The sequence below is a fragment of the Oryzias latipes genome, chromosome 5 (genome assembly GCF_002234675.1).
Source record: "Oryzias latipes chromosome 5, ASM223467v1".
Lineage (NCBI taxonomy): Eukaryota > Metazoa > Chordata > Actinopteri > Beloniformes > Adrianichthyidae > Oryzias > Oryzias latipes.
In genome coordinates, this window is record NC_019863.2 from 30,240,891 (window position 1) to 30,253,988 (window position 13,098).

The 13,098-nt window shown below is 43.2% G+C and overlaps 1 protein-coding gene and 1 long non-coding RNA gene across 5 annotated transcripts in view; one reads left to right on the plus strand and one right to left on the minus strand.

Annotated features, from left to right (window-relative positions):
- The window catches only part of LOC101174907 (MICOS complex subunit mic25a), a 56,385-nt gene extending 51,504 nt beyond the window's left edge, over positions 1-4,881 (plus strand). For all 4 annotated transcript variants that reach the window (XM_011475600.3, XM_011475601.3, XM_011475603.3 and 1 more), the window contains one exon: positions 4,631-4,881. In XM_011475600.3, the coding sequence (XP_011473902.2) occupies positions 4,631-4,654 (24 nt within the window). In that variant the 3' untranslated portion in view covers positions 4,655-4,881. The remainder of the gene's footprint in view (positions 1-4,630) is intronic.
- Positions 4,721-7,108, minus strand: LOC111947470. The gene is made up of 2 exons (XR_002873322.1): positions 6,400-7,108; positions 4,721-5,676 (listed from the first exon to the last, which is right to left on the minus strand). It is a non-coding gene; the product is annotated as an uncharacterized LOC111947470 (long non-coding RNA).
- Between the last annotated feature and the right edge of the window lie 5,990 nt (positions 7,109-13,098).

Consider the following 13,098-nt stretch of genomic DNA (forward strand, 5'->3'; position numbering starts at 1 on the left):
GGGTCGTCAGTCAAAATGAGACTAAAACAATAGAAATTCTTTCTGGAGGTGAAATGAAAAGCAGATAGGTTTAAAGTCGCTGTGTTTTGTGTGTATGGCTATCACCAGCAGCAGGTGGGGAGCCTGCACCTGCCTGCTAACAGTAATCTGATAAAACTGCCACTCTGCTCTGAAGCAGCCTTTCCAACACACACACATGCACAATAACACACACACACACTTATTCATATTTTGCTCAAACACCAGCACTCCCCCTTACCCTGATGGATTGCGGCAAAACCATTTGCACACCGGTGTCTTAGGCCTAAAGACAAAGGCGTGTTTACATTTTTCACTTTTGGATTGTTTTGCTTTCCATTTTCTCTTTTTTTACATTCATCATCTCCGCAGACCTGAAAATGACGCCGGGCTTGTCTCTGCCCTCCACCCTTCCAACCATCATGCTGTCATTCAGCAACATTTCTCATCAACGGAGTGTTAGGATGAGACGTTGAGGTACAAGCCACCAAAACGAGACTCTGGTGTTTTTTCCAATCAAGCGAGCTTAAAGTTGTGGACCAGTAAAAGCTCAGTTGAGAATGGCGTGCAGGTTTTTTTTGTGACAGTAGCTGGATATCTGTGGGTGGTTTGATGCCTCGGATCGTTCACTTCCTTTGAGTGTGAAAGCTGGAACAAGCAACAAGCGAACTGCCTGCAGCATTGACTGAATATGAGAACTGGACTGAGTGGCCCCTCCCCCCTGGCAATTCAAACAAAAAGTACCTGCAGGATCCAAGAAGCCAAATTCCCATAGTCTTCTGTAGAGAAGTGGTTAGGGGTGTGGCCTTCCAACTAGCTCCCTTCTTATTGCAGAGAGTGGTTGCCCTCGAAACACTGACTAAGACCAATTCGGACCGATCCCTGCTTACTGACGACGTCTGGCTCCAACATGTACCGCAAAAAATGGTGACTAAATTTACGTCAATTCATTGGAGTAAAAGCCGTGTCACACAGCCACTACCTACATTTAGCGAATTTTACAATTTCGGTCTTGCGTGATACATGCGTGATATACGTAATTCATAAGTGTTCGTCATTCGTCGATGTCCGTCTAGGGTTTCGGCTGACGGGTTTTTACGTGAATTTAGTTTTGAGCTGTTCAAAATTGTTGGCCGGTTGAGAATTACGCATTTTACATGCTTTATACGCAATTATCATGTAAATCTTACGCAATTGTGTGTGATTTTAATGAGATGCATGAACAAACTTGTGGCTTTCATTGACTGTTCCACGTATGTCTAATGAATTTTCCGATGTATAACTTTTATATCACATATACGGCGCCCATATCACTTTGTCCAAATTACGTAACTGATGCACAAATCGCTAATGAATCGCACATAAACAGCGCCATAATCGCGCACGGTTCATGTTCCACGTTGGTTTACGTGTTCTTTGGTGGTTTATTTGTACTTCTTCCGTGGTTTTAACGTGGTTCATTTGTGATACATCTGTGGAAATTTCACGTAAAGACCACAACTTTTTCCACATATTTTCATGTATGACCAATTTTCATGTGTGCAAATGCAAAAAATGTACGAAGTGGCTGTTTGACATGGCCATAAACCTTTTTCTATGGGGGACGTCACACCTACTCTCTCTAGTTATCATATACAGTCAATGGTTGGCATATGTAAAGTTGTGTCTGGCGTAAGTAGGGGTCAAGAAACCAATAAGATTAAACTGGCATGGATACCATTCAATTATAATGAGCAGAAAAGAGCCCCGATCAGTGCAAGTCCAGGAGTCTTGTAGCAGACAGGAAGTGGAATGGAGATCCAGGGAGTGTTCCAGTGCTTTTTCTTTTGTTCTGTGATCAAAGTCTTGCCTGAACGAGACCTAATTAAAACCAAGTTTCCGTATCAACTGGAGTTCAAACTTTGTATTTTTACTCTTTTCATTGGTCGCGTGGATGTCATCAACCAGCTGAAGACGTGACCAAGACGCTTCTTGAAGGGGCTAATTGACCGTCTGACTGTCGTACTGTCTGTGTAATCGGTAAATGACTGTGTTTATAAAGCAGCCTCAGCCACGGCCGCTCTGAGGGTCTGATTGACAGCGTTGCCTGGTAACTGCCTCCTTCCCCCCCTGAGACGAGGAGAGAGTTGAGGGCTGTTAGCACTGAGCAGAGAAGACAGATATTGATTTTATACTTGTCTATTATTTTTATTTTTCTTAAAGAGACACGTGTTCAATGCCGCTTTTTGTGCGTGTGTGTTAGTTTGTGTGAGGACAAGATCCTCCCCATATTTCATGTGCGTATGTTGCCCATTATTATCTACACGTGTGTGTACGTTTCGGCACCCTCTGTTCGCATGCTGCCATGCCGTCAGCTTTTAAATAAGTAAAAGGCAAACACAATTTATCACTCAGACAACAACTTTACTCTCTTCACACTGTTGGCTAATTGGACAGAGACTGGCAGGAGAAAGAAGCCGGTTGTTTGTGTGTGGATTGTGTGTGTTTAATCTCTAAAGATTTCTGAAGTGAGATTGTTGTCAGCTGTGAACTTCTATGAACTACGGAGCGTAACTATAAGAGAGGATTCTTAGAAAGAAGAAAAGATCAAAAGGGAACAACAAATCGTGACTGACTGACCGGTAAAGTTCTTCTGTTGTAGAGCGTTCTGCAGTCCCATGACCTCTGAGAGTGTAGGACCTTCCCGCTGTTTCTAAATGGACCTAATAAACCGTCAGGTTAAATTTAGCTCAGACCTTGAGGTTGAATCTTTGGCTGCCCCCACTGTCCGAGGTGTCGCCCGTAAAAAGCTTACCTCTCTTTGAATTATCCCTGTTTGGATGGCTATAATCCAAATTTGGACCCCCGGGGCCCCAAGCTGAACTGCTCACTCTGTGGTTGGTGCCACGGGTCAGTTTAAAATTCAGGAACTCCTTCATACACTATGCATCAGGCACACAGCGTACTGTGGTTGCAAAATAAGCAGAACTGTGTGGCCTCGAACCGCTCCGTGTGCACACACAGACGTCTGCACACAAACGCGTTCGTGCGCACGTGCAGACACACACTGTCGCCTTTTATATTGGGGGACGTGAGTGGAACAGTAAAGCTAAATCCCCTTGTCACATTTGCCTCTCATCTCCAATTCAAAGGCACAGGCTGCGATGCCCTCGGATGCACTTGGCAAGTGAACAGCTAACCTGGCCGCCGGCAGATCTGCCTGCCAGCCGAGCACGGAGCCAGTTAGCATGGCAGCTAGCCCACCCAGCAGCCACCAGCCAACGCCATGGTAACCCACAGTTCCACTGCGTTGCTTCTCGAGGCAGCTTAGTTGCACCCTGTTGCATAGTGACCAGGCTTTCTTTGAAACCATATTAGATGAACTCTATAAGATTTATGTTCTAATTATTGAAGACTGAAATCAGAAAGTTGTGTCAACTCGACATCATTCAGGTGGAATAATTGTCATTTTTGGGGCTTTTTTTTTTCATTTGTTTTAATGAATTGCATCCCCAGGTTTTTTGTTTTGATGCGATTTTCAGAAATTTGACCCAAATGTACAGAAATTCAACACGTATTTGTTTTATTTTATTAAAGACAGTCCATGAATATGTGCACTAGAAGTGTTTTTTGTGTAAATGGAATCCCATCATAGACTGCTTTTGCAGAATAGAAAACGTCTTCAGTGCAGATAAGAGAAGTCCCAACCGTCCTGCTTCCACTGACGAGCTTTCCTGCAGCTGCCTGGATTTCTTTTATTGTTTTTGTATTGTGAGGAAACTGTTAGAGCACGTGCTTTGCGCTCTAAAAAAATGTAAAAAATGTGCTTTTATGTTTTCATTTTACTACTTTCTTCTTGTTGAAATGTTGGATCATTTAGTGCACGTCCTTTCGATGTTTGCATTTATAAAAGCTTAGATATTAAAGGATTATGGCTATGTCCCAATTCCCACCATAACCCCTAACCACTAAAACTATGTAGTGCCCTGGACTTTAAAAGCAATTCGGACACCATGCTCACTACTTTTTTTATTTTTTATTGTAAATATGACGTCATCGATTTCACAAAGTTAAAACTGAATGTATTTGAGCGTTTTTTGCGACGATCATTTATGAGTCCACTGTCTTCTAAAGATTAAAAATGTTGATGATTTGTTAAAAAAATACATTTAAATAAATTTTTTTTAGCAAAAATTGTTCTGACACAATGCATTGTGGTCTATATTTGCCAATCTAGTGAGCATCGATGCACACTGGGTTTTCGGAAAATTATCACGCCACTTGATTTTGGAAATGTAGATTCGGACAACACTAGAAAATGGCGAATGTGCTATGTAGTGCACTATTTAGTGAGTAGGGAAGGAATTCGGACACAACGTAAGACCTTTGAGCCTGGCTGTTCCTGAACAGCGATCCACGTCTTCACGCCGCAGAGGCGGAGCTTCAGCCATGAGCCGCTGACAGTCAGACGCTCATGATCGTCTCTCGGTGTTCTCTTCATGTGCAGCCGTGAGAGACTGGATTTCTCTTGATGCCTCCTGATTCCTGTGACTTTCCCCCCAGCACCCTGTGATGTAAATTCGTAACTGAACTATTTCTCTTCCTGTCCCCCCCCCCCCTTTTCTTTTCCCAGAGCTCCTTGACGAATCACGGCTGAAGAACGTTGCGTTGAAGGAGTGAAGAAGACCAGAAAGGAGAGCTTTGCTCCTTTTTTGTTGCTCTCTTTTGCCTCTGCATCCGTCCATCCATTTATCAGCCCCCGTCTCTGACTGACCCCCCCTCGACCTGACTCCTCCCTGTAAAGTGCACGATGTGTTGATTTATTGTCAAGTTGAGGCAGCGCTCCCCTGCTGCCTTTGAAAATAAATTCCAATGATTCAGTGATGAGGCTGCAGGTTGTGTGTCTTTCTGTGTGTGTGTGTTTGTGGTGCGGCGGATGTCTCTTGTCAAGCTAATAATGCTTCCTCCTCTGAAAATGGGGTCGCGTGCACCCTTCTGACAAAGCCGTGCAGGCCCAGGGGCTTGATTTTCTGCCGTGCTCATGGTTTCATTAAGCAGAAGAGGATGGCGGATGGAGGGAATGAGGAACTAATGAAGTGGAGGACAGATGAAGACTGAATCCTGTGTCATCTAAGCCTTTTTTTTACTAGGTGTGCTGCTGACATAAGTAAGGAACTCATCACATACAGGTGCTCAAACATGAGCATCCCACTGGACCCGGCGAGTATTGTTCCCTCTTTTTTTTTTTTTTTTTGCTGGGTTTCCATGGTTACACCAGGGCTTTATGCCAGCGGCAAGGTGTGGAGAAACCTTCCAGATAACCCAGAAGGTCAGAAAACAGAGCTTCAGCTCACAGCAGCACTCCGTACCTTCAGACTGGCTGGAAATGCGCTTTCTCTCATATGCATGAACTTGGTTGGCCACCTTTGGAAAAGGCCGGTTGCCGGGCAGAAGTTGCTGAAAGTTGACGCTCCCTGAATATTGATGCTTGAGTGTTTGTTCTAAGCAGGCAAGTGGAACTCGATGAGAATGTTTGGCAGTGATGGCGTCCATCCATCGATTGGCGTTAGACTCCCTCCTGCCACGATGCCGTGGATCACTCCACGGGTCGGTCCACGCTGCACACGCTCCGGCCGGTGCCGAGGAGGTTCTGGCGTGTTCCGTCAGTCCGAGCTCCACCTGCAGCTCCAACACACACACACACATCATCATTATTAAAGCCTGCTTCATATTGGAGGCTTCAGCCGGTGACTCCGACATCCACCCCCCCCCCTCAGCCTGACATTTCTTTACAAATACCAGCCTCTATTCACTCTGTTATTGCCTTCTGCCTTTCAACAACTCTCTGATTAAACAAGCTCAGCCGCTGCTATCTGCCATTTGGCTTTTATTAGAAAGCCACCCCCCTCTAATTAAATTGCTTGAATTACAGAAATATCAGGGATATTTTGAAAATATATTGAATAAGAGAGCACAATGGCGGGAAAAAAACAGACTTTATGAGATGTGCTGAATGGGGTGTTGTCTCCGAAGTGAGACGAACACAATCTTGATCTTGTTTGCAAGATCCATGTTTTGTTTTTCCAGAAGCAGAGTTTGTTCAGTCTGATTAAGTCTGGACGCCACAGCCGCAGCTCTCGCCCTCCTTCTCCTCCTCCAGCTCCGTCTCAGTCCTGCTGCACCTTCGCTGTAATGCCTTTCTTTTCCTGCCTTATTAATGGGGAAGATGTGGGATTGAGGTTGCCGTGGAAACCAGGCCGGCTTTAACCGGGGGAGACAGCCTGCGCGGTGCAAGGTTAGGCGACGGCTGTTCATGCCTCACGGTGCGGCGCCATTGATTTCCAGACAATTACTGGGTCCAGTTGAGTCCAAAAAGTCCCCCCCCTTCTTCTTTTTACTCACATGCAGCTGACGTACAAGTTTTTCTTTTCTCGGAGCACATGGTTTGTCCTCCATTAGAGCTGCTGCTGCTGCTGCTGATGAGTTTGACAGTCAGACACGGAGCCAAATGTTGCTGCTCTGCACCGTCTCCTTTGTTCAGCCCTGCATGCTGTTTGCCGGCTGTTGTTTGTCATCCACCTGATGTAGGTGTCAGGCTTTTTTTTTTCTTTTTCTCTGAAGACTCAAGAAGGACCAATTTAGGCGACGCGAACACTAGAAGCTCACGTGGGCAGGTTCGGATCAAAGCGGCACACATCTGCTGGCACGCGCCTCGCCCGGCTCGTTTGCGACAAATTACAAGTGAGCTTAATTGTTTCTCCATCAATTTCTGTTGGGTTTTTTTGCGCTGTGGCGTGGAGCTCTCCGGCTAATTGAATAGTCTTTTATTAAACTGCGTTAATGTGAGCTGGAACAGGGTTGCAGCTGAATTAAATCAGACCCCCCCCCCCCCCCACACACACACACACACAAACACAAGAAAAAACATGCAGCGCAGTGGGGAGGTAGGAGGAAAACCAGCAAGAAGCAGAGGAGAAAACGGCAGCAAAGGGGAAGAGGCTGTTGGGTTGGTGGTTGTTTGGAGGTTAGATGTCAAAGATGAAACGTCAGAAAGTTGCCTTCCAATCCTCTCAGAGCTGCAGCTCCATCATGTCTTGATTGTTGGTTAGTATTCTCCCCCCCCCCCAACTTGTCCTGTCCTGAGTGCCTCTGGTATCGGACAGATTTTATTGTTACAATTGGGGTTTATGGATCTACAGACAGACTGAGAGTATATTTGTATAAACCCCTTTTGTATTTGAGACTAAGCTTTATTTATGAAAATTATATTTGCATGCATTCCTTGTTGGGTTGGTCAGTATTCTAGTAAATGCAGATTTGCTGAGATTTTCTTTTTTTTTTTTGAGGGGGGGTTCAGTGCCTGAAGAAGAGGCTGAAAACAGGAATCCACTGCAGCTTAAACTCACAGCAACTCATCATCACTTTTTTCTTTTCCGAATCCTTTTTCATGCCTGAACAAGCTTCTGCAATGTGATTGGTTGATTGGGTGTTTTTATTGACCCATAGCTGAACATACTTTTAATGAATTCATGCTTTCCGAACCAAAGTCTTTGGGATCGAATCTGTAATGCTGCAAAAACTCCTTTAATAATCCAGAAATGTACTGGATATCCTTGATTGCGAAAAGAAAAAGCCTTAAAAAGTAGGAAAAGGATGACGATGTTAAGACAATCACTAGAAAGTAGTCAAATCGGGTGTCCATGCAGCAACTCACCATTTAAAGATGACGTTTTTGTGTTTTTAACATGCTCTTCTGGCATTTTTCTGATGATGGAGGACGTTTCTAAAAAAACTAAGCAAAAATTTGCATTTCTGAGTATGTCTTTCTTTAAATTGTTGTGAGTCAGGAGCAGATAAGAATAGTGTTGTTTGAGAAAGCTTGTTACACACAAACTACAGTCGTCGGGTCACAAGCTCCATGCTCCGCCCCTTTCTGAAGCTTGCAGAAAAATGGATCCATTTATGTCTTTAATATGTTGTGCGAGCAGGAATGTGCCTCAAAACGCCATGGCTGGATAATATTAGGGTGGAGTTGTGAGTGGCTGGAAGAAGCAAAGCGATGCTGGGAAATGAGGGCATGCTTACTCCTGCCGCACTGCAGAAACTGTGTCGACACAGGTTTTCTGATTATTACTATAATAAAAAAAAAATGATCAGAAGATGATCAGAGTGGGACTTTAAAAAGATGTGAAAATCTAGAAACAAAGACTTTCAGACAAGCATTTAAAAAGAGAAAAATAGGCTAAAAAAGTTAACTTTTAGAAAGGATTTTTTCAAATTAAAGATATACAGCCTAATAATTTGTTTATTTGCAAGTTTGAAACTAATAGAAAGTAGAAATGACTCAAACGAAAAACAGTTAAGTTGTTCCTTCTGTATAAATCCTCATGGATTTTAAATTAGCACAAAACTAGCCTGGCTAACTAATCAACATTTATTGAACTTTCAAAAAAAATCCTTACAGTGGAACCAAAAACTACAGTAAAATTTTAGTTTTTTTGAGTCTCAAATCAAATTTTTCCTTTCGCTGGACTGACTCTGCCCAGTTTCTGATTGACAGAACACACCGGAACCAGGTGAGCAGCAATTACCGAAGCAGGGTTTGCTGCAAAACGAGCAGGGCGGAAGCCCACGAGGAACGGGGAGTGGTGACCCCAGGACTTATTTGAATAATAATTTCCTTGTTTTTTAAATGCTAGCTCTTAATGAAACACAAAATGATTGACTGTGCAGATTCTGAGAAAAGCTTCAAAAGGTGCAGACGAAAGAGAAATTAAAACATTGTCAAACCTGGTCAAATATCTTGAATGTCTAAAAACAACATGGTTTGATAGCTTTGCACCACCATAGCCAACTTTTTAGTTTTGTATATGTATCAGAGGAACTAATTTTGGGGCAGGGTTCAAGGTTAAGACGAAGAGAATAATGATCCAGGGAGCTAAATGATGAGAAGTGGGCATGATTGTCCACTGAAAAAGGGGTTCATTCTCATCACTCTGGTGGATAAAAACAGTTTCAAGTCATTACAGGCTGACTCCGAGGGCAGCGAGGCTCCTTAACCCCGCTCGGCACGCGCCTGGATGCATGTTTGTGTTCGTCTCAGAGGACGCCTGAACGAAAGAGCCGGCACATTCCCAAAAGACAGATCAAGCTTGCGTGCATCACCAAAACAGCATTTCTTAATCCTTTCCAAGTAACTGGGATAAGCCAGCAGCCTTATCGTTCCCTCTCGCTGCTTTCCTCACTTTCCTTCCTTCTGAGGCTTTTGTGCCTTTTCCCATTACAGCCTCTGCTCTCCCGCTCCCTTGTTCGATGTTCTTATTACCAGCGTTTACGGCTGCAGACTTTAATGCTTCATTCTTCTGTATTTAAGGCCTGGAAGCTGTTCTCACTCGGCCACACCGGCCCAACGTTCTGTATTTCTGCACGGCAGAGTTCTGCTCAGGACGTTTGAGCGGCTTTTGGGTGGAAGACGGATTTTTGCTGCCATTGACAATCGTCCCACCAGCTCTTGGCAAAGCAGCTCTGTGGTGTCATGCCAGGAAGGGTGTTGTTCCATCAGAGCAGAGCAACTGATCTACCAGCTTTTGAGGGTTTTCGCTGATGCTTTAAAGTTTGATTTAATCTTGAATCCCCTTACCGAACTGTTTTAATTTAAAAAAACAAATTTATCAAGAATTTATTTGAAAAAAGTAGCGTAATTTGTCATTAAATTTGATCTTTTAATCCATGTATGTATCCAAAGGTGTCACTGTTCTTGTCTGTTTAGAAAAAACTCAGAAAATCACCTTTTTTTTTTGTTTGTTTTCAGCTGTCAGTAGTGACTTTGACTGAGGCTGGAGTGCGTTCACAGATGAGCTGCAGCTTTGTTGCTCTATTTCAAGGATTTGTTGAGGGTGTGAAAAACAGCTCCATCCCTTCAAGGTCGTCTTTGAGGCCGTCTTCAAAAAGTGCAGACAAATGCCCTCGCTCATCAAGAAACGGCGTCCCTTCAAAATTAAAAAGCAAAAGTTGCTCAAGTGTTCTTCAACAAAGTTTGGAAGGTCAGAGGAGAGAAATGTTTTGTTGATTTCACTGGTGCTAAGTTAATAAATGTGTACGTTCACGATATATTCAATTGTCTCTAGTTGCACCTTTTAGTCAACATTGGAAAACATTTGGGATCTTAAACACAGATGCAGACTTAAGTGGAGAATCTTAGTTGATAAAACCGCTCTGCCTCTGAACCATGGCCGCCCAATTCATGGTCACCTATGAAGGAAGTAAATCTGTTCCAAGTTTCTGTTGTTCCGGTTACCAGCTGGCGTCTAGTCCAGCACAATAATACATTCAGGCGATGTGACTGGATCTTTTTTTTCCCCAAGTGTCCATTGCTGGACACCCTGCAGCCAAACAGAATCGAGTATTCACCTGAATCATGGTGTAATAAATTATATTTTTAGGGGTAAAAACATTATAAAAGTTCTGATCTTAGAGCCTCAGCATTATTTAGGTTCTGGTTCACTTTGGTGTCTAGCTTCAAAGAAATGCCTTAAAACTTCAAGTTTCATTTGCTTCTCTTACTTTTTGCACCAAAGCGTCTGTAAAAAGTTGCCGCTGATGCACATCTGTCTGGGTAAGCTTGTACCTCCTAAGATGCTCGCTCTCACTTCTCGGGTTTGACTCTGCGTGTCATCTGTGCACAAACACACTGTCAATAAAGGCTGGATGCTGTTTGTGCAGTGATCCTATCTTCCCAGATAGACGAAGAGCTATCTACATTGTCTGTCACACAAAGAGGGGAGATGCATGTGGCTCTCTCACACACACACACACACACACACACACACACACACACACACACGGAGCGAAGCCTCTTCTGTGGGCCCTCCAATAGACTTCCTGTGTCAACAGAAGCTTTGATTAACTGGCAACAGGCGCGAGTCTTTGTATCAGTAGAACGTAAACAGGCTTTTGGCTGAGGAAGACTCGCCACAGATGCAGCGGTGAAATGATGTTTGCAGACCGGCGCAGTTGGAAAGTTTCAAAAAAGCAGATTTAATTATGTCAAATATGGCTGCTTTGTTTTCCTCTGCTCGTCTTCCGTTTGCACTTAAAAGAAATATTCAAATAGATCTGGTGTTCCTGTGCAGCTTCCTCAGATCGGCACCGTCTCCCACATTGGAACCGTGGAGTAATTATTCGTGTTGAAGGAGTTTGAGGATGTATGCGGAAGCGTTTGCGTGTCAGAAATATGACGGGGTGAGGAACCTCTCACTGAAGCCTTCTGCCTTTTTACCTGCCGGCGGGGAGTCTGCCAGGAAAGAAGCTGGCCGGCGGCGAAAGGGCGCCGGGATGCCAATCAGCAGCAACCTGGGGGTCACATGTGGACACGTTTTGATGAGGGAGGGGCTCATGAGCCGCAGCACTGGACAATATTTTAATGAGCAAACTTTAATAGACTTTCACAGCAGATCAGGATGTGGTGACTTTTATTTAAGAAATGGTCAATAACATGGAGAGGAGAAAAAAATGGATTTATCTTAATGGTAGTCCTTTGGGGCTGTTTGTGTTGTAGCTGTAATAATGTTTTTTTGTGCTTTTTTTGTGTTGCTTTTACTGCAATATTATTTGTTATATTGAAAAAATATATATATTTTTCCTTTTTTTAACGTTTTTATTTCGGTAAAATAGGAGCAAATGTTGGGAAGAAAAGCCAGAAATGATGTGCAAGTGCATCCATCCCCAGCTAAACCAGTCTGGCGGAAGGATTGATTGTGGAAGTGAAATGGTTTGTGTGTTTTCTTTCACTTCACTGGCTGCCTGTGAGTTCCTTTCAGGATTCTTTTATTTGTTTCTAAATCTTTAAAACGCAGCACCGTACCTCTCTGAGCCTCTGCTTCCTGACAGCCCGACCTGATGCCTCGGGTCAGCGGATCAGATTCTCCTGAAGGTACCAACGGTGCTCAGAGAGGAGCGAGGATTCTCAATCTGTGCACCGGAGGCATGGAACGCTTCCCGCTGAGCATTCAGCAGGCATCCTCACTGTCCATTAAAAAAAAACAAAAAACATTTCAAAACCCATATTTATACTCAGGCTTGTGACACAACAGGAGACTCTGCTCTGCTTAGTGTGTTTTACTGTTTTTATCTTGTGTTCTTATAATATTATGATGCCTTTTTGTTGTTGTTTTTATTGTTTTGAGCTCTAAAGTACGGCGCCTTGTTTGCCTGTGGTCATTTTAAGGCGCTATATACATAAATAAACTTGAGTTGAGTCTTTGGCGCTGGCTGTGTAGGTCTGTGGTTTTGGCATATGTTTGTCACTTTTCTTCCTTAAAAAAAGGCAACTTCATTTATGTAAATAATGAGAACCTGAACTACCTGCAATAGTACAGTAAAATCAAGATGAAAAGTAAAATACATTTGTGTTGGCCCCCACTGTCAACTAAAAGAAAGCTCACAGAGGAGCTGCAATTCCCACCTCTGCCTGTGGGGGCACTCATTTGCTGCAATGCTTAAAAGTTTTTATAACACAGAAGAGCTGCTGCAAGATTACTGCAAGATATTTATATAAGAAAAGGATTATAATTTGAGTGTTTTTACAAGATAAATTAGAAAATATTTAGTATAAAACAGCCACACTATACTTATATTTAAAATAACTTAAACATTCGTTTTTTTTCTAAAACATATTTCCTTTTTTTTCTGCCACTGGCTGAGCTCAATTTCACTTATTAAAACACATGAAGCCACATCTAAGAGCATCTTTTTTTTTAGACTTTATTGACAAACAACATAATACAACAACAATGTGAATGTCTCAGAGGGGAACTGAAATGTGCCCATATTGCAGAAAAATAGAGAAAATAAATACATTTTAAAAGTCAAAGAGTATCTTTTTGGGCGTTAGTGACGGACGGCAGCAATGCATGTGGTGCCTGCAGGGGAATATAACCTATAGATGGCAGCATCACACTCTGTCACTATAGGACACGCCGTTTCCATCCGGCTCATGATCATCTTCACTCCCAGAATCCTTGTTCTCCTTTAGGACATCAATGGAGAAATTGACCTTCTGAAAAATGTGATTACATATACAGCTAGCTTGTAATAAAAATA